Source organism: Macaca fascicularis, chromosome 3, assembly GCF_037993035.2.
Source record: "Macaca fascicularis isolate 582-1 chromosome 3, T2T-MFA8v1.1".
Classification (NCBI taxonomy): Eukaryota; Metazoa; Chordata; class Mammalia; order Primates; family Cercopithecidae; genus Macaca; species Macaca fascicularis.
The window spans coordinates 12,145,951-12,171,784 of NC_088377.1; the positions used below are offsets into that span (position 1 = coordinate 12,145,951).

Sequence of the window (25,834 nt, forward strand, 5' to 3'; positions counted from 1 at the left end):
CCCCAGGGACAGCTCTTACTGTATCTGTTTAGCCAGAGATATCACAGGTGCCTCTCTGGGAAATCCCACCGGCCCTCACCAGCACAGTGGAGATTGGCTGGAAAGCACGGCCTTCCATGCTCAGCCTGGACTGCAGGTTGGCGATGATGATCTCCCAACCTGGGCCTTCCAAGCATAGACCATCGAGCGTGCACAATCCTCTTGATATCAGGTGCCACCTCAATAGAGTGCTCTTCAGAAAATTCTGTTTCTTTAGCTTTGTACAGTCCTGGGTGATGCTGTGCCTCTTCTGCTTGAAGCTTCCCAGCTCCCACTTGAGGTGTCAGTGATTTGTTTTATGGGAGTGAGTATCCTCGTTCTCCACCAAGGATCCAGTCCCAGGATGGAGGCTGCTTGAGATATCTGAGCACTCAACACAGTATTTCTGGCTTATCTTTTTCAAGGAACTAAGGAGGGCAAAGGTGCTAGAGGAGTAGAAGGGAGCAGAAAATCATCTTTACCCTCCTGGAGAAGAAGGAAATGGAGGAGTGGAAGGGAATAAATAGGGTGGCCGTGCAAGAATCTAATGTGCTGGTGTTGGAATTTATCCAACCTGTCTGTAGAGCTCCTTCAGGCCTAGAAAGTTGTATATGGGGGGGCAGAGGTGCAGAAAGTGGGAAGTGCAGAACATCCTTATGGAAAAGATGTCTGCCACAAACGTTTATTTAACAAAGTACAGGGAAAGAATCTGTCTGCAAGGGAGGAGGCAGCAGAAACCAGAAGGTGCCTTCTGTTCCCTCTGAACTGTGGTCCCTCCAGCTGTGTGCACTGAAGGCCACTCTCCCTCCGCCTCAGGGACACGATGCCAACTGAGAATGAGACATGTTCTAAAAACACCCATCTTTTCTGGAAGCTAGCGACCTATCCTTGAACCCTCCCTCCAAAAGAACTCTGCCTAAATACGGAGCCTTTTTCCAGACGCATCTCAGACTCATCTGGCTGAGGGGAGCAGCCTTGTGGTGCAGGGTGAACTGTTTCCCCTGGGAACCGTCTGACAGTGCTAATGAGGAATTGCACTTTGCATTTATAGAGCACCTTTCATCTGTGGATCTCAAAGCTGCCCCACAAACATTAATTAACTCTCACACCTGTGAGGCAAGTGAGCCTGGTTACCCCCATTTTTAGAGGTGAGGAAACAGAGGTTTGAAAAGAAAAGGACTCCAGGGAGAACCAGCAGGGTTGGGGGCGGCGTGATGTGAGGAACCAGCATTCTTGATTCACAGGGCCCTGACCACAAAGCCACAAAGCTTCCCCGGCGAGGTGATGAATACGGGTCCCGGAAGCAGGGAGTGGTGGAGAGGCAGCCACAGGGCTCCCTTCTTCCCTCCCACAGGCAGCCTGCCACCTTCCAGGCTGGCAGGTTGGCGGTGAGGACGGGATCCCTCAAAACCTGAGGCCTTTAAAACAGCCTACCCAGGCAGGGTTCTGTCCCGGCTTGGTCTGCTTCCCTTCAAAGTAATTGCTGGAACAATGAATGTATCTGAGCTACACATGACTAACCAAGATGTCTGCAGCCAGCCAGAGACGAACGGTTGGCAAATCCTGGAGCTGTTTCACAACCTCCCTTTTTTCCAGGATCCAGAGCTGGTGCTGACTGACTCATGTTGTCATGGGATTTCAATGATATAGCAACAGTGTGCTGAGCCGGTGTCTGCTACCTGGGGGTACCTGTAGTAGGAATAGGTGACTAATCATCTTTACTTGTGCTGTGCCGGAGCTTTGCTCCCTGCTGCAGAGGCCAGAGGAAACACTGCTTCTCAAAGACAGTGGAACTTTCAGGGAAATGTCCCTTTCAGAGCAGAGTCACCCACCCCCAGGGACTCTGAAAGGCCCTGATATCACATACCTCTGAAAGGTGATGCTGGGAAGCATCTGGGGTCACCTCCTTTGCCTGCAGGGGAGCCTAGCCCTTTCTTCCCAGGGGTCGCAGACAGTGAGATGCAAACCACCACTGGGGCTCGCCCTAACACATCACCCTGGAAACTGACTCACATCTCTGAGTCCTGAGTCACATCCTGTTGTGTGTTCTGAGGTCTCCAAGAGGGCATTACACCAGCTCCCCATGACTGAGGTGAACTTGGAGGGAACCCTGGGAACGTCCCTACCTTCCTCCAGGCTGCAGGAGGGAAAAAATTCCTCCAGGGAAATAACCAGGGCTGCCCCTTGGGTTTATATGTTCACCAAGCAGATTTGGGTTTTTCTCTTTTTTTTTTCTTTTTTTTTTTTTTTTTTTTTGAGACAGAGTCTCGCTCTGCCGCCCAGGCTGGAGTGCAGTGGCCGGATCTCAGCTCACTGCAAGCTCCGCCTCCCGGGTTCACGCCATTCTCCTGCCTCAACCTCCCGAGTAGCTGGGACTACAGGCGCCCGCCACCTCGCCCGGCTAGTTTTTTGTATTTTTTAGTAGAGACGGGGTTTCACCGTGTTAGCCAGGATGGTCTCGATCTCCTGACCTCGTGATCCGCCCGTCTCGGCCTCCCAAAGTGCTGGGATTACAGGCTTGAGCCACCGCGCCCGGCCAATTTGGGTTTTTCAAAAATAGATGGTAGAAGAACCCTGTGGCCTATGTGACTTTTATTTTTAAATAGCTCTGAGAGATGACTGAAAGACCTGGCATTTTAAAGATGTCAGCCACATAACCAAGAAGGGGCTTTCTAACTATAACCTTCTCCAGGCCCAGGATGAAGGAGGGTGCTCAAGGGGTGCTTCTGAGGGTGGGTATTTAAAAGACCCTAGAGTGGACAGTCAGAGGAGGGTCAGGAGGGGTCTCTATCCATCTTCTCCCAGCGCCTGTGGGGAGCATGAGGACAAAGAGGGATGTTTTGAACTTTTCAAAGAACAAGATTTTTTGTTTCATTGATTTTCTCTAATACTTTCCTGTATTTAATTTCACTGGTTCCTAGTCTAATTTTTATTACTTCTTCTCTTCTGCTTGCTTAAGGTCCGTATTGCTTTTTTTCCTCCAGTCTCCTGAAGCAGAAGCTTCAGTGACTAATTCTGGATCTTTCTTTTCTAATATACGTATTCAATGCTATAAATTTCCCTCTAAGCACTGCTCTGTCTGCATCCAAAAATTGTAATAAGTTGTATTTTCATTTAGTTCAAAACACTTTTTAATTTCTATTGAGACTTTTTATTTGACCCATGGCTAATGTAGAAGTATGTTGTTTAATCTCCAAATATTTGGAGATTTTCCAGTTATCTATTATTGGCTTTTTAGTTTAAATCCATGTGATCTGAGAAAATACTTTGTATGCTTTCTACACTTTTAAGGATCTTAAAGTGTGTTTTGTAGCCCAGAATATGGCTTATCTTGGTGAATGTACCATGTGAGCTGAAGAATATGTATTCTGCTGTTAGACAGTATATTCCATAAATGTTAATTAGATCAAGTTGACTGGTAGTACCGTTTAGGTCAACTGTGTCTTAATTTTCTGCCTGCTTGATGTATCAATTACTGAAAGATGGTTGTTGAAGTCTCCAATTGTTATAGCATATTTACCTGTTTCTCCTTGTAGTTCTATCAGTTTTTGCCTCATGTTTTTTGACACTCAGTTTTTAGATGGACATATATTAAAGATGATGTCTTCTTAGAGAATTCACCCACACTATCATCATGTAATTCCCTTCTTTATCCCTGAAAATTGTCCTTCCTCTGAAGTCAGCTTTGTATAAAATTAATATAGCTGCTCTAGCTTTCTTTCAATCAGTGTTAGCATGGTGTATCTTTTTCCATCCCTTTACTTGTAATCTGTATGAATATTTTTATTTAAAATAGGTCCCTTGTAGACAATATGTAGTTGGGTCTTATTTTTAATCCACACTGACAATCTCTGTCTTTAAATTGGTGCATTTAGGGTATTCATATTTAACCTAATTATTAATATAACTGGAGTAGTATCAATCATATTTATAACTTTTATATTTGTTGCACCTGATTCTTCCCCCCCATCTTTTTCTACCTTTTATAGGTTTAAACATCTTATACGATTCCGTTTTATCTCCTGTTAGCATATCAATTATTCTTTTTTAAAAATGTTTTTAGTTATTGCCCTGGAGTTTGAAAAGTACATGTATAACTAATCTACATCTAGCATCAAATAACACTGTACCACTTCTTCCTTCCTATCATTACTGCCTTTTATTTCATTTGTCCACATGCTACAATCACCCAATACCTTGTTACTATTATTGTAAAGTTATCTTTCAGATCAGTTAAGAAAAATAAAACTTAATTTTACTTTTAAGGATCTTAAAGTGTGTTTTGTAGCCCAGAATATGGCTTATCTTGGTTCATTGTACCTTAATATAGTACTTTTCTAATGCTCTTCCTTTTTTATGCACTTCTTTTTAACGTTTCTCATAGGGCAGGTCAGCTGGCAATGAATTATTCCAGTTTTGTCGGAAAATATCCTTATTTCTTTGAATTTGAAGGATAATGTTGCTGGATGCAGAATTATAGTTTGGTAGCTTTTTGGTTGCAACACTTTATTCTGCTTTCTGTTTGCATGGTTTCTGAAGAGAAAGATGATGTAATTCTTATCCTTGTTTCTCTAAGGGTAAGGTGTTGGCTTTTTCCTCTCTCTGGCTTCTTTCAAGATTTTCTCTTCTCTTTGGTTTTCTGCAGTTTAAATACGATATGCCTGGGTGTAGATTTGGTATTTATTATGCTTGATGTTCTCTGATCTTTCTGGATCTGTGGTTTGGTATCTGTCATTAATTTTGGAAAACTCGTAGCCATTAATACTTCAAATATTTCTTCCAATGTTTTCTTTTTCTTCTCCATCTGGTATTCCAGTTACACCTTTTGAAACTTTCTCACAGTTCTTAGATGTTCTTTTTCCTCTTTATCTTTTTGTTTGGTAAGTTTCTGTATCTTCGAGTTCATTGGTTCTTTCCTTTGTCATGTCCTGTCTACTAAATAAGCCATTCCTCATTTCTGTTAGGGTGCTTTTGGTTTTTAGAATTTCCTTTTGAGTGTTAAGAGTTTCAGGCCGGGCACGGTGGCTCACGCCTGTAATCCCAGCACTTTGGAAGGCCAAGGTGGGTGGATCACCTGAGGTCAGGAGTTCAAACCAACCTGGCCAACATGGTGAAACCCTGTCTCTACTAAAAATACAAAAAAAAAAAAAAAATAGCCAGGCGTGGCGGCAGGTGCCTGTAATCCCAGCTACTCAGGAGGCTGAGGAGGAGAATCGCTTGAACCCAGGAGGTGGAGGTTGCAGTAAGCCGAGATTGCGCCACTGCACTCCAGCGTGGGCTACAGAGTGAGACTCTGTCTCAAAAAAAAAAAAAAAGTTTCCATCTCCCGGCCTACATTATCCATCTCTTCTTGCACGTTGTCTTCTTTTTCCATTAGAGCCATTAACATGTTAATCATTGTTAAATTCCCTGTCTGGTAATTCCAAACTCTGTGTCACATCTGGGTCTGGTTCTGATGCTTGCTTTGTCTCTTCAGACTGTGTTTTTTCTTGCCTTTCTTGTAATTTTTAATTGAAAGTTTAATATGATTTATCAGGCAACAGGAACTTAGGCCTTTAGTGTGAGTTATTATTTTCATGTACCTAAGAGTTGGGCTGTATTTAATGTTTGCAGAAGGTACCAGAGACTTCAAATTCCTCTAGTGTCCTTGTTTTTGTCTCCCATGTTATCTGTAAGCTTCTCTATGAACTCCTCCTTAAATAGTCAATCTACTGAAGCTCTTTCAGCCATAACCCACTGTTATTATAATATATTGGATCCTGGGAGAATCTGGTGGAATTCCTGAATGAAAAACCCACAACAGTGCACTTCCTCCTGAAACTGTAGCCCCCAGGAGTTTCTTACTCTCACACCAGTCTGTACTCAGCCTCTAGCAATCTGTCAAAATCACCATTAAGTGTTCCCGTCAGTTTATGAATTCAGAAATTCTGCTCCCAGCAAGCAGACCTCACTGTGATTCTCTATGTTTGCCTGCTTCTCAAAATTTGGGGTGGCAGTTTGCCCTGCAACTTCAGCTTTCCATTGGACTTAAGAAAAGTCATGGATTTTCAGTTTGTTCAGCATTTTTTCTTATAAAAACAAGAGTGATGACTCTCAAGCTCTTTACATTTTGGAACTGAAACTAGAAGCAGCAGGACATTCTGATATGAATTATTTAAAAGGGTCACTGTTGACTCTAGAGACATTTTAATATTGCTGCATCAAAAGATAAAAGCACTCTCCTTTCTTCTAGTGTGATATATGCCATGTACACCTCTGAGCTCACCACTAACTTCAACTCTACCTTATCCCTAACTTCCCATTTCAAATGGAAGGGAATGGGGTTTGAGGATGTGAAAAGGGGTCCCTGTTTTACCCATTATTTGATGATTAAAAAGCTGAAAATAACCTATCACAAAATGGCCTCAGTAAAGTGGCTGCATCAGACATCATTTAGCCTGGAAAACCAGTATGCAGAAAGGCTTAAATTTAACTTTTTGAAGCCAGTATTATTTATTTATTTATTTATTTAAGACGAAGTCTAGCTCTGTCACCCAGGCTGGAGTGCAGTGGCGCAATCTCGGCTCACTGCAAGCTCCGCCTCCCAGGTTCACGCCATTCTCCTGCCTCAGCCTCCCGAATAGCTGGGACTACAGGCGCCCGCCACCACGCCCAGCTAATTTTTTGTATTTTTAGTAGAGACGGGGTTTCACCATTAGCCAGGATGGTCTCGATCTCCTGACCTCATGATCCACCCACCTCAGCCTCCCAAAGTGCTGGGATTACAGGCAGGAGCCACCACGCCTGGCCCTGAATCCAGTATTTTTTAATGGAAACATGAGTTGGTTGAGATACTGAGTTCCTGCCTTCTCCATCCTAATCCCAAATTTCCAAACTCCTTCCCCCTTTACCATTTAATCTCCTGAGCCCAGCTCCTCTCCAGCCTGAAGAGTGTGTCTGTCAAGACTTTAGCTGTGAACAAAACACTGTTACTTGAGCCTTATCCTGGAGCAAATGTGTGTGGTCTCACCAATGAACGTCAGATAAGTCCCTTGGCATGGATTTCTCTTTTTAGAAATATCATCATAAAGGTTACTCAGACTTATTGAGCATTTACTATGGCCAGAAATTGTAATACTTGCTTTCCATATAGTTTATCTCACTTATTCTTATTACTCTTTGAAGTCAGAATTCTAACTATGAACCAGAGAAAATAAGTGACCTGCCTAAGGTCATCCAGTTGGTTTATGGTGAAGACAGGATGCAAACTGAAATTTGTCTGTGATTTAAGTTCGGTGCTTTCCCTAGTCTCCTCCTCTCAGAGGCAGAACATAAGCATGTAATAGATACCACTAGGGTTCTTGTTTCTACCTTGGGAACAGCTGTTTGCAAGTCCAAATTAGGCAGCTAATCTAGCAGTTAGCCCAGATACAGCCCTGAGGCACCCCAGTAGCTGTAACTCCCAGAAGGCAGGAACCTTCCATTCACTAGTGAGTCCCCAAGACAGTGGCCCAAGTGAAGCCAAAATGTTTGTTGGAAATATGAGTGAATAAAAAAGTAATTTCATGAACATATGAATGAATACATGAATGAATGAAGCAACACCCAGTATAATGATTACTGCAACAGGAAGATGCCTTTCCAAGCATCACAAGGTCCTGGGATCTTCACTGACTATAAGTGCCAGTGGGGCAGGGACCATATTGGTCTTATTCATCACTCTCCTACCAGGTAAATTAGCACATTCCTGGCACACTGTAAATGTTCAATATGCTTTTGTTCCTTTTGATGGACTCACTTATCAGAGGCAGCTCTTTCAAGAACAAGTAGCCCTGTGCTCTGGAGAATGATTTACAGTGGTTCTCTTCCTCAGCCCGTGGCCTTTTCTGGATAACTCCCATCTTACTCCCCTCTACGTCCTCTTCCCAGAATACACCAATTTATTATTACAGGCACCACTCTTCACCCCATGTCTGATTCTTCCCTCACTCTGCTTAATGTACAAGTAAAACAAAGAAATACTGTGTAGGACCTATTGGAATTAGAATCCTGCTCTGTTACCATTGGAAAGGATTTAGGGATCATCTCCCTTCAGAGGTGAGAATAAGAAAGTCTAAGTGAGTAATCCAAGGTCACCCGGTTGCTCACCAGACAGGAAGACCCAGAGCCCACCTCTCCTGCCTGTTAGTCCAGTGCTCGGGTGGCCCGTGAGTTCGTGTTGGCCCTGTCAGACCAAAGACAGTAATGAATATTAAACCCAGAATGCACCATAGTATCAGGCCTTTTTTGTTTTTGTTTTCTATTAGTAACACACGCAGAAGAGGCAGCAACTAAAACCCCAACATCAGAGGCTCACCATCCCCACCTTCTGGCCCACCACTGGCAATGAACCCAAGCACAAGTCACTGTGGTCTCGTGAAAGAAAACTGATGTGGGGGGTTGGGTGGGCTTCAGGGTGTTTATTGCCATCTCCCCCTCCAACACCTGAAAAGCTAAGTTATGGTGTGAAGTCAGAAAATGTGGAATCTGCAACCCTGTCTTTAAAAAAAAAAAAAAAAAAAAAAAAAAAAAAAAACTCATAGAACTTGGACTTTAATCATAAAGATTTTACCAAAGCATATTTTTTAAAGGCTGTGAAATATTATGCAACGTTTGCATGGTTTAATTATGAGTTTAGAAAAGCCTAGCACAACTTTTTCACTACAGTAAAACATGACAGAGCATGAATCATGGCATAATACTTTATGCTTAGTGTGGCTTTAGACACGGGGTTAGAGGTGTGAGGCTGTCTACACAACAAGGCATGAATTACTCTACCGCAATTCACGCCCTAGGGGGCTTTCCGACAATTCTGAAACCTCTTTTGTTTGCTTTTAAAATGATTAAAATATTGGAGTATTCTATATTCACTTAGTAAACGTGTGTATCTAGTATATACGCATGACTTACACAAAATATCTAAGTATATGGGTTTTTTTTCATTTGGAGTAAAATACCTGCAGTAGCATGGGAATACTGAACAGTCTGCTATTTCTGTTTGCCTTTAGTTATTGGAAACACTGTTAGCTGTAAGATTACACAGGAGCTTCAGCCAAGGTTGAACATTTGTTTTCTGCTGAGTTTAAAATGGACCAGCTCTTTTGTTCCTTGCCACCTCTTTAAATCCTCTACAATTTGGAATAAAATGAAGACCTTTCTTTAATATTAGATTTCAGAGATTCCACGCTAAACTATTTGCCCAGGAACTACCAGGTTTTTTAAACTTAAAAAATCAGTTATTTTCATGCACACACAAAAAAGAAAGAAATGAATCAGTATGAGGGAGGGAGGGAGGGAGGCTGTCAGGAGAATACTGGGGAGGAAGATTTGGGTCTCCAAATGTCTGATTCTGTTATCCACTGTGGCAGCTTCAGAGAGATAAACAGAAAAGCAAATGTGAACTGCTGGAAATGAAAAGCCCCTGTAGGAAGCAGATCTGAATATTTTATAATGAGTAGAAATAGCTCATTTCTTTGTGTCCTGACCTATCCAGAACTTATACCCAGTATTGGAAAGAAGCCTCCTCTTCCTACACTGCTACTTGCAGGATCATGAAGCTCTGGCTATGAAGACCCCTGGGAGTTATGGTAGTTCACTGTTATCTTTGTCCACAAAGGTGGGACATAAAGAGAAAATTAATGTTTAACTCCAAAGAAGTTAAAACTCTTCTAGTGGGACAGTGTCCAATTTAAATTTCCTTACACATTTGCCTAAGAATAGAGCTGGCTTTCCTCCTCCTTTTCATCTGCAAACAGTATGATGCTTTTGAAAATTAAGACTCCTTTGAACACTGGAGTCAAATTGACAAAATCCATTCTGTCTAAATCTTTTGAAGTCAGACTTTTGTCTCTTTCCTATCCCAGGCCTCTTATAATGGCAACCTATAAAATACCTGCTAAAAACCCTGACTTTTAAAAGTTGCAAACTTGAAGTCCTGAAAAGGAACAGAAGGCCTGGGCTGATAGGGCCAGTTCTACTGCTGGGTTTGTGAACTAGTCATTAGACCTCATTGCCAGCTTCCCAGCCAGACCTTCTTTCCTGTCATCCTTGGGAGAGAATTCGCCTTAATATAAAACATTTACCAGCCCATGGAATACTTTCTGCCAAAGGTAAAGGAAAAAAAAAAAAAAAAAAAAAAAAAAAAAGCCCCAAACTCCACATTCTTACCGAACACAGATAAGTGATCCCCTGAGTTTATAAAATGTTTCTGATGATGATCATTCTAATTATTGGCAAAGCTGAAATCATCTCAGCAGTCATGAGATACTTGAAGTTCTCAAGTGCTGCAGTTCAACAGTGTGGACATTAACACTCCTACCTTGAAAGTGTAATCCATTTCTCTCATCATTGTTAGCATGATTCAATAAAACCTTTGGAAGGAATAGGTATCAGGTGAAAATCTCCAAGAATCCAGTCTCTTTTGGAGGGAAATAATCCAACAGAGGCAGATACTTGGACTTGAGTAGGCTTATTAAACCCTGGTACATAGGCCACATACATGTATGTGACATATTTGAACAAAGGCCACTCGTTTCTTATTAAAAGACATTTTTAAAATTCCACCCCACTTTACATATAATTGACCTTTCTGATTCTCTTCAGATACAAGGCAGATCCAGCCATCCCCACCGTGGTCCTATGATCAGTCCTACCAATACCTGGGATCCATTGCCTCTCCTTCTGTGCACCCAGCAACGCCCATTTCACCTGGACGTGCCAGCGGCATGACAACCCTCTCTGCAGAACTTTCCAGTCGACTCTCAAGTAAGCCACTTGAAAACACATTCTTTGCAGCTGAGCTGAGGTGGAAGGTCCGGGAGACTAGAGGTGCATGAAGGAGTTGGCAGAACATTATTAAAAATTGAGTAAAACATGGTTTCAAGACAAGGTGACCTATCTCTAAGTCCCATGCCCATGCACTGATTTTGTTGGATACTTAGGAGGCAGAGATTGTGGATGTGAAGGCAGAAGTGGCTTGGAGAAGTAGGTTCCTTAGACATTCTAAAGTTGTTCACATTTGGCAAGAAAGGATGGTGACTGAAGGGTTAAGAACAATATAAAAAGCCAAAGTAGTCAACTGTTAGGACTCATTATTCCAAATGAATTCTGGACTGATGGGACTGGTCCATGTGGTGGTGGTAAATTTTCACAGATCACATGGACAGCACATGGGGGTACCTGTGGAATGGGAAGTAAATACAGCCACCCCTCGGTGTCCATGGAGAACTGGTTCCAGGACCCCCCATGGATACCAAAATCCATGGATGCTCAAGTCCCTCATATAAAATGGTATAATATTTATATATAACTTATATATATCCTGCCATATATTTAAATCATTCCTAGATTACTCATAATACCTAATAAAATGTAAATGCTACGTAAATACTTGTTTTAGTGTACTGTTTAGGGAATGACAAGGAGAAAAGTCTGTATATGTCTAATACAGACACAACCATCCTTCTTTAAAATAGTATTTTTTGATCTATGGTTGGTTAAATAGATGCAGAACTCATGGATATAGAAAACCAACTGTATACCCCAAATTAGACATTTCCAACTAAGCGCTGTTCATATAGAGGCTAGAGGAACAGAGTGAAAAACTCAGGTGTCATGGTTAGCATAATTGTTGTTAATATGAGCTCATTAAGTATTAGTCATTTAACCAATGAGCCCTTTGGGCTTGGCACTCACCTTTGCTCGTGGGCAGGGAAATCAGAGTTACAGAGAAAAATTCCTTTGTTGAAGGCAAAAGAAGAAACTTAGTGTTTGGGGCTTTGAAATTGGAGCTGCACCAAACTGTGAAAATGCTTCAGAGAACTTCAGTGTTATGATGCCTGCAAACACCCTTGCATGTGTGTTTGGGGGAGGGGGTGGGTCTTGCTTTTCAGCTCTTGGGATCAGATTATAGCAGATTAGGGGACAGGCACAGGGGCAGTGGAGTCATGTCTGCCATTTTAAATGTTGTGTAATGTTGTGTTTTCCAGACAGTTGTGATTACTTCAGGTTTCATCAGATGCCTTAGCTGCTTCTCAGAGCTTCACAACAGCAGTACTATTGACATCTGGGGCCAAATAATCCTTTGTTGGGGGAGTCTGTCCTGAGCATTGGAGAATATTTAGCAGCATCCTTGGCCTCTAGATGCCAATAGTATCCTGCTCACCCCAGTTAGGACAATAAAAAATGTTTCCAGACATTGCCAAGTGTCCCAAGGGGCAAAACTGCCCCCAGGTGAGAACCGTTGCCTTCCAGTATTCTTGGGTGCTACAGTAAAATAGGAAAGCCAACTTCAGTGCTCGGTTTTCACATTACTTTTGGCCATTAATGCCAATATTTTCATGGTACATGCTGCTCTAAGGCATTGAGAGAGTAGCACAGGTATCATGGCATCTTGTTTAGGTTGTGGTTTCCAGAAGCTTATCCCTCAAGAACAAAGGCACTTGTCAGCTTTTACTGATTCTTCTCAGTGCACCCACTGGCTGTGGTCTTCATCTGAAATAATGCCTGTTCTCCTTTGAATGTTCCTGCTATAGGTCTGTCCTTTGGAATTTATTACGTAAGTCTTTTGACTTGGTCATCACCCAAGATCAGCACCTTATAGTCCAAGAACCGTGGGGGCCAACTCCTCCAGCTGACTGGTGCTCAGGTGGACGGGTGACTTTTTAAATAAAAGGAATGAGTAACATGTGCACTGCAAAGTCCCATATCACAGTTACATTTGTGAACACCCTGGACTTCAATCACCCAAGGCGTAAGGGAGAACATTTTATGCCATGGGAGTGTGAAGCAGATAAAAACCATGTCCCATTTCAGAACCCAAGAATGATTCTTTTCTTCCTGGAGGGAGGACAGAATTCCAGATGAGCTTTCACAGTGGCACAGAACAGTATGGGAGGCTGCTCTTCAATTTGGCAGAACTCCCTCTGAGAAATCAAGCCTGGAGCACAGGCCTGAAAAGTGTTGTCATAAACCTGGAGGCAGGAGGGGGGTGGAATACATAAAAGGAAAGTGGCTGCCTGGCCGACAGCTTTGAGAACCTGACACTGCTCTGTGGCTGCTTTGCCTTTTAATCCAGCCCGACCGCTTTGTGCTCTGCCCTCTTCCCGGCCCCAGCCCCACCTGGGCTTCCTTCTGCACTGGGGACTTGGACTCTGTCTGTCTCTCTCTCTATCCTTTGCAGACAGACTCCACACCTTGTCTGAAAAGAGTTGTCATCTAGAGGTTTACTTTTCTTTTTTTCTTTTTCAAAAAAAAATTAATGTTTAGCTGCCAACCTGGGCGACAGACAGCATGCATTAATCTGAGTCATGCAAAAGCTCCTTTTAAGGCAGCCATTACCTGCTCAGGTTGTTTAATCCTCTGGGGGCAGTGGGAGGGGCCCTGGAGCGAGGCTGCTTTCATCCATGTCAAGCTGGAGAGCGAAGACGTGAGCCGTCATGGCAAATATTTAGCCCCATCAATGGGAAAACACTTCCAGCCAAAATACCTGGACCTCCTAAGCCCCAGATTTCCTACTCTTAAAAACTCCCTGTGAATATCAGGGGTCCCCAACTCCTCCCACCCTGCTGCTCAATCAGGGGACACCAGGCCAGCCAAAAGGACAAAAGAGCTATGGCTGGATGGGTGAATTGTGCAGACTGATGGGTCTGAATAAGGGATCTGAGACAAGACACAAAGATGAAAAGCAACATTTGAACACAGCATTTGAATCTGAGCATATCTAGAGGGCCTAAGGTATTTTATTATCAAAATGTGTGTAAAAAAGATAGTTTGACCAAATGGATGGTCTTTTGTAGTATGACATTGCTCATGTGTACACAGAAGGATCACAGGCAGCATTTCAGCTCTTTGTTTTGGATGTTCTGCCCACAAGTGAAAGAACTATTTTCCCCCAACAGCTGAGACCGTAACATCATTCCAGTACTTATGTCCATGACAAATCACGGACTCACTCCGGATTCCAGTAACTTGGTACCATCACCACGTTACCATGTAATAGTTGGAACCTACCAGCAGAGCATGTCCAGACATTGCTGTAAAACAGGGTGACCTTTCATTCATTTTCCAGTGGATTCACCTTTTTGTCTCAGGGCAAATGAAGCAAGAGGAATAATGGGCAGAGTCATTTATTTGTGTCCGGAGTATTGCATCAGATGACAACAAACTGACTGTATTTGCCTAATGCTTTTCCTCCTGTCCCAGCTTCTCCGTAGACTCTCTAAATCTAAATGGAAAAATGGAGTAAAGCTTCCTGTTAACTCTCAAACATGTCACAGCTCTCCATGTCAGCAAAAACAAGTGACACAGGGCTTGCTCACAGATGGCCCCAACAAGCGGGCAGGGATGAACCCTGTGGAATGAGGTGTGGCCTGGCTCGAGAACTGACTAGAGTGTGGCCAAGGAAGGGCAGCCTCAGAACCACTGTCCGTTTACAACTTTTTCCCTGCCCACATGTCTGCCTGGCTTTGAAAAGATTAACAGGAGTGTTTGTTTGAAAGTCAGACTCCTGGTTTCCTCATTAGTGAAGGGATCTGCTACAGACTTGGGCTGTTTCTATCAACTTTAATTACCTCTCTGATGAGGAGTGTATCCCCTCATCACACTCACCCCAAAGGTACAGAGGAGTTCATTTTTAAAAATGTGTTAGGGCAATAAAAGACCATTAGAGGGAGGGAGGATGGGGTGTGGAAGAGACGAGTGAGCGAGAGAAAGAGAGAAAGAGAAAAAAAACACACTAGCTCTCCCTGCTGGAATAATAGGCTTGAAATATGAGGAAGTTGATCAACTGCCGATGCCTTCCAAAAACAGATTAATCCACCTTGGTAGCTTTCCTTTCAGAGCAAGCTTTTGGCTCTGTCAACTTTCTCTATCAGCCTGAACTCAAAAGGACACAGGCCACATGCCATCTGAGCTTAAGAGTTATTTTGTGTGTTGATCTGAGAACTTCACATTTTAAAACAACGAATTCATGTTTCTACCGTTTGTTGCTGTCTGTGGATTTGCTGATATAAAGAGGAGAGTCCTAGCCTGGTCATTTAATGAATAATTCTGAGGAACGTGAACTACTCCAGGGTGCCCTCCTGCATCTGCAGTGGTGGTTCTCAGCTGGGGTGACTTTGCTTCCCTCACCCCACCCTCAGGATATCTGGCAATGTCTGGAGACATTCTGAGTTGTCACAAGAGGGGAGGGGGATGCTACTAGCATCTACTGGGTAAAGCAGAGATGCTTCCAAACATCCTACAATGAACAAGACAGCCCTCCTCCACCCCAACAAATCATGATCTGGCCCAAAATGTCAACAGTGTCACAGCTGAGAAACTCTGATCTTCAGACATAGGGAACCCTGCCTAGTACACAAATCCTCCGTAGTTCCCAAGGGCGGCCTGTAGGTAAGAAAAATGCAGACAGAGTCAGTGAACCACAGGACAGCGCTAAAGCCAGTTGGTGAAACTGTAAATGCATAATCCTAACAAAATAATGCACAGTTGTAACAAAGTGAGTTTTAGAGACAAAGCTTTACAACTTCTGGTAAAATGTCCTCATGTGCAAAAAACAGAGTAGATAAATCAAGGTCCTACATCTACTTGTGTTGACAAACCAGTGAAGTGCGTAATAGAGAATACCAGGTGAACTCAAGGCTATACTGTTTCTAAAATTGTGGAACTAGTACAAAGGTAGATATGGAGAGGAGGAGTGGTAATGATATTCCCTGACATTCGCTCAACAGTTGCTACTGAGCCATACATTCACTTAAATACTAGGAAATTATCAATTTTTCAACTGTTGAAGGCCTATGAAAATGGCAGTTTTCTATCATTCAACCTAAATACTATGTGTAATGTATTATTATATATTAATAGTGTTAGCATATATTATGTATAACATTATGTTAGTAACATATTTATGCATCCATTACATTATTATATAGTGTCAAATTATCATTTGTTATATTAATATCACAGATTAGGCTTATATTATTATTGGTATGTTAATATATTGACCAAATAGAGGGTCAGCAAACTTTTTTCTGTGAGGGGCCAAAGAATAAATATTTTAGGGCTGGGTGCAGTGGTTCAGGCCTGTAATCTCAGCACTTCGGGAGGCTGAGGCAGGTGGATAACTTGAGGTCAGGAGTTCAAGACCTGCCTGGCCAGCGTAGTGAAATCTTGTCTCTACTAAAAATACAAAAATTGGCCAGGCCTGGTGGTGGGCACCTGTAATCCCAGCTACTCAAGAGGCTGAGGCAGGAGAACTGCTTGAGCCCAAGAGGTGGTGGGTGCAGTGAGCCAAGATCACACCACTGCACTCCAGCCTTGGTGACAAAGTGAGACTCTGTCTCAAAAAAAAAGAATATTTGCTCTGTGGCCCCTGCAGTCTCTATACTGACCACTTGACTTTACAGCAGTGGCTCTAAAGCAGCCATAGGCAGTACATGAAAGAATGAGTGAGGATGTGTTCCAAAGTACGGATGGACACTGAAGTTTGAACTTCCTGTCATTTTAACAGGTCAGGAAGTGTTCTTTTTTGCATTTTCAACCATTTAAAAAAAGTAAAAGGCATTCTTACCTACTGGGACATGCAACAACTGGGGGCAGCGAGATTTGGCTGGCAGGCTGCAGTTTGCCAACCCTGGGATTATATGAACATGTTATATATGTTATACATATTATAGTATATACTATTGCACATTACATCTATACTATACCTACTATATTATGCTATACTACATCATTTCATATGTCATATTACATTACATGATATTCTATATTACTGTATTATATTACTGTACATTATACCATCCTCCTGGGCAGTAGCATTCTCCTGGTCCCCGTCCTGCTGGGCATGGAATTCTGGGTGACCTCATCTTTTTTGGGTGGCAGATTCTGGGTAGAAACCCTCTCCCTGGGCAGTAGCATCCTGGGTGTCCCCCATCCTCCCAGGCCTAGCATCCTGGGTGGCCCCCCTCCTCTCGGAGGTGGCATCCTGGGTGGTCCCTGTCCTCCCGGGTGGTGGCATCCTGGGTGGTCTCTGCCCTCCCAGGCATAGAATCCTGGGTGGTCCCCCTCCTCTCGGAGGTGGCATCCTGAGTGGTCCCCATCTTCTTGGGAGGTGGCATCCTGGGTGCTCTCCATCCTCCCAGATGGTAGCATCCTGGGTGATCCCTGTCTTCTCAGGAGGTGGCATCCTGAGTGGTCCCCGTCCTTCTGGGCATAGCATCCTGGGTGGTCCCCATACTTCTGGGAGGTGACACGCTGGGTGATCCCCGTCATCTCAGCAGGTGGCATCCTGGGTGGTCCCTGTCCCCCTGGGTATAGCATCCTGGGTGATCCTCGTCCTCTTGGGAGGTAGCATCCTGGGTGGTCTGCGTCCTCCCCAGCAGTAGCATCCTGGGTGGCTTCCCATCCTCCTAGGCGGTATCATCCTGGGTAGCCCCCCGTGGCAGAGGGAAGAGCTGTGGCCTCCACAACCCCCCACTCACTCCCGCTCCGTTCTCTTGCCCTCCCGGCAGCGGCACCCGACCTGACGGCCTTCAGCGACCCGCGCCAGTTCCCCGCGCTGCCCTCCATCTCTGACCCCCGCATGCACTACCCAGGCGCCTTCACCTACTCCCCGACGCCAGTCACCTCGGGCATCGGCATCGGCATGTCGGCCATGGGCTCGGCCACGCGCTACCACACCTACCTGCCGCCGCCCTACCCCGGCTCGTCGCAAGCGCAGGGCGGCCCATTCCAAGCCAGCTCGCCCTCCTACCACCTGTACTACGGCGCCTCGGCCGGCTCCTACCAGTTCTCCATGGTGGGCGGCGAGCGCTCGCCGCCGCGCATCCTGCCGCCCTGCACCAACGCCTCCACCGGCTCCGCGCTGCTCAACCCCAGCCTCCCGAACCAGAGCGACGTGGTGGAGGCCGAGGGCAGCCACAGCAACTCCCCCACCAACATGGCGCCCGCCGCGCGCCTGGAGGAGGCCGTGTGGAGGCCCTACTGAGGCGCCAGGCCCGGCCCGGCTCGGCCCCGCGGGGCGTCGCCTCCTCCTCCGGGCGCCCTGGCCTCCTGTTCCCGACAAGCCTGGCGGGGCCCCGGGCCCGGCCACAGTCCTGGGGCCGAGGGCGCCCGACGGCCAGACGGCGACGAGCTCCCTGTAGGTCAGGCCCGCGCAGCCTCCGGCACCCGGAAGCCCACGCCGCCGCCGCCGTCCGCCGGCGCCCCGGTCCTCGCGGAGGTGGCCGAGCCGACGCACCTCGAGGGTGTCCACCTGCCCCAGCACCCAGGGGACGCGCTGGAAAGCAAACAGGAAGATTCCCGGAGGGAAACTGTGAATGCTTCTGTTTTAGCAATGCTGTGAATAAAAAGAAAGATTTTATACCCTTGACTTAACTTTTTAACCAAGTTGTTTATTCCAAAGAGTGTGGAATTTTGGTTGGGCTGGGGGGAGAGGGGGGATGCAACTCGCCCTGTTTGGCATCTAATTCTTATTTTTAATGTTTCCGCACCTTATCAATTGCAAAATGCGTATTTGCATTTGGGTGGTTTTTATTTTTATATACGTATATATAAATATATATAAATTGAGCTTGCTTCTTTCTTGCTTTGACCATGGAAAGAAATATGATTCCCTTTTCTGTTAAGTTTTATTTAACTTTTCTTTTGGACTTTTGGGTAGTTGTTGTTTTTGAGAAACAGCTACAGCTTTGGGTCATTTTTAACTACTGTATTCCCACAAGGAATCCCCAGATATTTATGTATCTTGATGTTCAGACATTTATGTGTTGATACTTTTTTAATTATTTAAATGTACTTATATTAAGAAAAATATCAAGTACTACATTTTTTTTTTGTTCTTGATAGTAGCCAAAGTTAAATGTATCACATTGAAGAAGGCTAGAAAAAAAGGATGAGTAATGTGATCACTTGGTTATCCAGAAGTATTGTTTACATTAAACTCCCTTTCATGTTAATCAAACAAGTGGGTAGCTCACGCAGCAATGTTTTTAATAGGATTTTTAGACACTGAGGGTCACTCCAAGGATCAGAAATATGGAATTTTCTGCCAGGCTTACCAAGGGTCTCATATCTAACCTCCTCCTTAAAACAGAGAAGGTCAATCTAGTTCCAGAGGGTTGAGGCAGGTGCCAGTAATTACATCTTTGGAGAGGATTCGATTTCTGTCCAGGGATTTGCTCACCCCAAGGTCATCTGATAATTTCACAGATGCTGTGTAACAGAACACAGCCAAAGTAAACTGTGTAGGGGAGCCACATTTACATAGGAACCAAATCAATGAATTTAGGGGCTACGATTGTAGCAATTTAGGGGCGCACCAGAGGCAGGCCTCAAGGAGCCAATTTCCCTCTGTGTGCCTCAGTGGAGACAAGTGGGAAAACATGGTCCCACCTGTGCAAGACCCCCTGTCCTGTGCTGCTCACTCAACAACATCTTTGTGTTGCTTTTACCAGGCTGAGACCCTACCCTATGTGGTATGTGGACTTTTACCTGTGCACCAGTGTGACAGGAAAGATTCATGTCACTGCTGTCCGTGGCTACAATTCAAAGGTATCCAATGTCACTGTAAATTTTATGGCACTATTTTTATTGGAGGATTTGGTCAGAATGCAGTTGTTGTACAACTCATAAACCCTAACTGCTGATTTTGACATATGTGTGCTCCAAATGATCTGGTGGTTATTTAACGTACCTCTTAAAATTCGTTGAAACGATTTCAGGTCAACTCTGAAGAGTATTTGAAAGCAGGACTTCAGAACAGTGTTTGCTTTTTATTTTGTAAATTTAAGCATTCAAATTAGACAAATCTTTGGCTGCAGGCAGCAAAAAACAGCTGGACTTATTTAAAACAACTTGTTTTTGAGTTTTCTTATATATATATTGATTATTTGTTTTACACACATGCAGTAGCACTTTGGTAAGAGTTAAAGAGTAAAGCAGCTTATGTTGTCAGATCGTTCTTATCTAGAGAAGAGCTATAGCAGATCTCGGAGAAACTCGGAATATATTCACTTTCATTTTCCACAGGATTCCCTCCACAACTCAGTTCCATCTATTATTCCATATTACATTTCTGCAGCTAAATTACCATAAAATGTCAGCAAATGTAAAAATTTAATTTCTGAAAAGGACCATTAGCCCATTTCCCCCAAATTGAACGTAAATGTTCTTTTCAGCACATGTTGCCATGTCTGACCTGCAAAAATCCTGGAGAAAAATGAAGGAAAAAATTATGTTTTTCAGTTTAATTCTGTTACCTGAAGATATTCCAACTCAAAACCAGCCTCACGCTCTGATTAGATAATCTTTCACGTTGAACCTTTACTCTCAAAGCCATGTGTGGAGAGGGCTTGTCACTATTGTAGGCTCACTGATTTGGTCATTTAGAGTTTCACAGACTCTTACCAGCATACATAGTATTTAAGTGTTTCAAAAAAAAACTAGACCTTAGTTGTTTTGGAGATAGGTCTCACGCAACACATTTTGTGTGTGTGTGTGTGTGTGTGTGTGTGTGTGTGTGAAAAACTGCATTCATTGACTTCAGGTAGATTAAGGTATCTTTTTATTCATTGCCCTCAGGAAAGTTAAGGTATCAATGAGACCCTCAGGCCAACCATATAATAACTGCATGTGTCTGGTCCAGGAGAAGTATTGAATAAGCCATTTCTACTGCTTACTCATGTCCCTCTTTATGATTTCAACATGGACACATATTTCAGTTCTGTTTTTCTCACTATCTGAAAATACATTTCCCTCCATCTCTTCCCCCCAATATCTCCCTCTTTTTCTCTCTTCCTCTGTCTTCCAAACCCCATTTTCTTTCTCCTCATTTTCCCATGTTCTCTTAAGGAGATAGCACATACCCCCACCCAGTACCAAATTTCAGAACACAAGAAGGTCCAATTCTTCCCCCTTCACATAAAGGAACATGGTGAGTCAGCCTTTCTCCTGTTTATGGGTTTCTTCCAGCAGAGCAGAGACATTGCCAACCATATTGGATCTGCTTGCTGTCCAAACGCAGCAACAAAAGCTTTCCTGGGCGAATCACAATCAGTGAGTAAATAGACAGCCTTTCTGCTGCCTCGAGTTTTTGTACAGATAAACAGAAATGCTCTGATTAGAAAGGAAATGAATGGTTCCACTCAAATGTCCTGCAATTTAGGATTGCAGATTTCTGCCTTGAAATACCTGTTTCCTTGGGACATTCCGTCCTGGTGATTTTTATTTTTGTTGGTTTTTATTTTTGGGGGGAATGACATGTTTGGGTCTTTTATACATGAAAATTTGTTTGACAATGATCTCACAAAACATTTTTTACATCTGAACAAAATGCCTTTTTGTTTACCCTAGTGTATACATTTGTTTTGGGATTTTTGTGTGTTTGTTGGGAATTTTGTTTTTAGCCAGGTCAGTATTGATGAGGCTGATCATTTGGCTCTTTTTTTTTCTTCCAGAAGAGTTGCATCAACAAAGTTAATTGTATTTATGTATGTAAATAGATTAAGCTTCATTATAAAATATTGTTAATGCCTATAACTTTTTTTTCCATTTTTTTGTGTGTGTTTCTAAGGACTTTTTCTTAGGTTTGCTAAATACTGTAGGGAAAAAAAATGCTTCTTTCTACTTTGTTTATTTTAGACTTTAAAATGAGCTACTTCTTATTCACTTTTGTAAACAGCTAATAGCATGGTTCCAATTTTTTTTAAGTTCACTTTTTTTGTTCTGGGGAAATGAATGTGCAAAAAAGAAAAAGAACTGTTGGTTATTTGTGTTACTCTGGATGTATAAAAATCAATGGAAAAAAATAAACTTTCAAATTGAAATGATGGTATAACACATCTATTGAAAAAGCAACGGGAGATGTGGTCCTATTTAAACCAGCCCCCACCTAGGGTCTACTTGTGTGGCAATTATTGGGTTTAGTAACAAAACATCCTGCAAATTCATGCATGGGCTTCTTTCTCCCTGGTACAAACGTATCAAACGCTTCCTAAAGGGGAACTGTCAAGCTCGTGTCTTCAGCCAGATGACATGAGAGAATACCCCAGAAACCCCTCTCCCAAGTGTTTCTAGATAGCACAGGAGAGCAGGCACTCCACTGTACACAGTCCATGGTACCCAGTCGAGTGGGCCACCTCCCCTCTCCTGGGAGCATTCACCGTGCCCAGCCTGTGCAGGGCAGCTGGACTGCTGCTGTTCAGGAGCCACCAGAGCCTTCCTCTCTTTGTACCACAGTTTCTTCTGTAAATCCAGTGTTCTAATCAGTGTGAATGGCAAATAAACAGTTTGACAAGTACATACACCATATCCAATTGGTTTTGTCTTTCTCTGAGATGGAGGGCTGGGAAACCGAGTAAAGCCCACTGCACACACACTAGAAAGATAACTCCGGTGAAAAGTTTCAGGCTGAAGCTATGCCCTCACCCCCAGTACTCCCAGCACACCCTGGCTTCTGAAGGCACAAGGGCCTGGAGAAGGCACAGGCTCCCAGGGTTGCTTCTCTGCATATGAAAGAGCACTGAAGCATGTTTTAAAAAATAATAACAATAAAGAAACTAAAAAAGGGTTACATGAGACTAGCAAACACAAAGTGGAAAGAGTGTATGTTCAACCTAAGACCAGGCATCTTCATCTGCCTTCATTGCTGTACATTACAGGAGTCAGGCTTAGGTAGTGGTTGGGAGTTTTTTAAAAGAAATACTTCTCTCACCGCCACCCCTGTGCAAAGTATCTTTAATATTTCAGTCTCAAGACTCTGGGTTCAACTCAAGGTATCTTCCCACCAAGAATTACTGTCTAAAGTTTCTTCCACTCTGTCATGCTGTCTCATGGGACCTCATAACTGATAGAAGAAAATCTTCAGCTGAATGAAATTTAAAGGAATTTAATTGAGCAATGAACAATTTGCGAATCAGGCAGCCCCCCAGGATCACAGCACATTCACGGAGACTCTGGGGTGCCTCGTGATCAGAACAAATTTATAGACCGAAAAGGTAAAGTGACGTACAGGAATCGGAAGTGAGGTACAGACACAGTGAGATTGGTTACAGCTTGGCATTGGCCTTATTTGAACGCAGTTTGAACATTCAGCAGTCTATGAGTGGTTGAATTATGGCTGCTGGGATTGGCCAACCCTCCGCTATTGTTACAGGTGCATACTATTAAGTTAGGTTTTTAATTTTGTCTGACCATTAAGCTAGGTTACAGTTCATCCACAGGACTCAAATCTAGAAATATGGAGTCCTTCTCAGGCCATATTTAGTTTGCTTTAACATTGATCTTAAGTGGTCCGCAGGATGACCACACAAAAAATGTCAGGAACCAAAGTGGGGTCAGCATGAAAGGATGTGACCTGGAAGTCACGGCTCCTGAGCACAGGTAGGAAATAGGGGTAGGATCAGGCTGTACATGGACGTGGCCATGCACAAAGAAGAAGACAAGCTTGTCAGGGAGATGTTGATTGCCACATCTGTAGCCAGTTGTTAAACCAAACGTTCATGTCAGAGATTTCGTACCTTCCGAAGAGCTCAAGTTATTTCAGAGAAGAAACCTAGGCCTGAAGAAGAAAACAACAAACATTTGCGCTTTGATGTTGACCTGGATCGCCTGGCTGAAGTAGCGTTTGTTAGATCTCTCTTCCAGAAAGTTACCCTTTTATCTCCCCCCACTTTTCACTGTCCGCTTTGGAAGGAAGTTACGAGGCACAGTCCCACTTAGGAAATGTGGAGTTATGCTCTTGTTTCCTTCAGGAGGTAGGAGTCCTTGGCTGAGGACACTAGAACACCCCCCAACCCGATGGCCTCATGCCTTGTGGGAAACAGAGCCCAGGTGTCCTCCGTGTGAAGGTTCTCTCTGCTCCAGAGAGGGCAGGCAGCTCCTCTCCCTGCTAAGGTGCACCAATACCTGCCCCCACCCTTCTCCAGCCTAGAGGATCCAAAAGTTCAGAATGTTCAGTGTTCTAGAAGCAGCTCCATGTTGCCCAGTCACTTTGGGCCGTCTCTGTATAAGGCCAAGCTTTCACACCCGCACTCCACCCACCCTCCACCCACCCTCCAATAATGTAGACAAAGTCCCCACCAGAGTTTCCCAGTGTGGCTCAGGATTCCAAGAAGTCACCACCATTTCTTGGGGGTAGGGGGAAAGAACTGGCTGAGCTTTATCTTATAACCTCACAGAATTCCCCACATCTTTATTCAAAATGAGCCCACCCTGTGGTCATGACAATTCTTACCTGGGTTCCCGGAATCCTAAATCCCAGAATCTAAAGGGAACTCAGAGATGAATAAATGCAACCCGCCCTCAGATGTATAAATGCTTCTCCCCAGCCCTTGGGGTTTCTCGGCAGACAGCTTTGCCTCCCTCCTGACTGATATAATAGAACTAAGTTCTCATGTTCGTTTTTTTTTCGGAGGGAGAGGCGATGGCATGGAATGTGTTTCCTGGCCCAGTGGGAGGAGTGTGAGTTGTGCGACAAATTTTAATATTGGAAATTAAATTTTGCATACCTCAAATTCTCCTTCTAGTTTCAACTTCATTGATGCTTTGTTAATGAATTAATTAATGTTTTGAAAGTGTTTTGAACCTAAAAGTCTTACATGCCTACAAAGTACGATTATTTGTTATTACGAGTAATTGCATGCAGACCCTTTTTCCTCTCACCTCAGTGATTCTGTGAGGCTTTCTGCAGACAACTAAAAGCAGCAATGTTTTGCTTACAGAATGACTGCCTTTCATCAAAAGCTTATTCTCGCAGTCATTCACATATTGATTCATTTACTCATCTATTTGTTGAATGATGGGCACTGGGGAACTGAGGATAGTCATAATCCATGAACCAGGCAGACAGACAAGGCCAAGTTTATGGACCAGGCTTTTACAAGGACCCCACACTTACTTTACGGTTCTGCTACCTTCATCTTAATTTTTTTTTTTTTTTATTTTGAGATGGAGTCTCATTCTATTTCCCAGGCCGGAGTGCAATGATGCAATCTTGGCTCACTGCAACCTCCACCTCCCAGGTTCAAGTGATTCTCCTGCCTCAGCCTCCCGAGTAGCTGGAATTACAGGCGCGCACCACCACGCACAGCTGATTTTTGTATTTTTAGTAGAGACAGGGTTTCGCCATGTTGGCCAGGCTGGTCTCGAACTCCTGACCTCGCGATCCACCTGCCTCGGCCTCCCAAAGTGTTGGGATTACAGGCATAAGCCACCGCGCCTGGCCCATCTTGAAATTCTTAATAGTTTCTTTAACAAGAGTCCCTGAATTCTTATTTTGCACAAGGCCCACAAATTATACAGACAGTCTTACAGACAGGTAAACAGACCACCAAAGTATAGCCTATGGGGCTATAACATAGGTATAAAAAACTCCAGAAAGGTACTAGTGAAACTTAACCTGAACAAGTTGGGGAGGACTTTAATAAAAAGGTGACATTTGCTTTCAAAAGACAGATGGAGGTTTTCATGCCAAAAAAGGAGAACTGTAATCTGTACAGAAGGAGGGTGTGAACCAATTACACACATTTTTTCCTAGAAACCATGGTACGATGACCAGGTTGACACTGAGGTTGAAGCTCTTTGCATATGCACTTCAGGAGAAATGTATGAAAGTGTGAGGAGATGCAAATTAAGAAACACTACAACTAAGCAAGCTGAAAATAATTGTATCTGAAGGGTGATAAAGGGCCAGTTCTCAGAGATCTTTCTGTCCAACATTATGTGTACACACTTACATATAGACATAACATACGCATGTGCATACACACATGCACACACTGTTAGGTCCACTGCTTAGAGC

General features: G+C 43.7%; 1 protein-coding gene across 4 annotated transcripts in view; it reads left to right on the forward strand.

Moving 5' to 3' along the window:
- The window catches only part of RUNX1 (RUNX family transcription factor 1), a 262,267-nt gene extending 240,407 nt beyond the window's left edge, over positions 1–21,860 (forward strand). For all 4 annotated transcript variants that reach the window (XM_005548734.5, XM_005548745.5, XM_005548743.5 and 1 more), the window contains 2 exons: positions 10,639–10,800; positions 17,547–21,860. In XM_005548734.5, coding sequence (XP_005548791.1) covers positions 10,639–10,800; positions 17,547–18,022 — 638 coding nt within the window. In that variant the 3' untranslated portion in view covers positions 18,023–21,860. The remainder of the gene's footprint in view (positions 1–10,638; positions 10,801–17,546) is intronic.
- Positions 21,861–25,834: the final 3,974 nt, after the last annotated feature.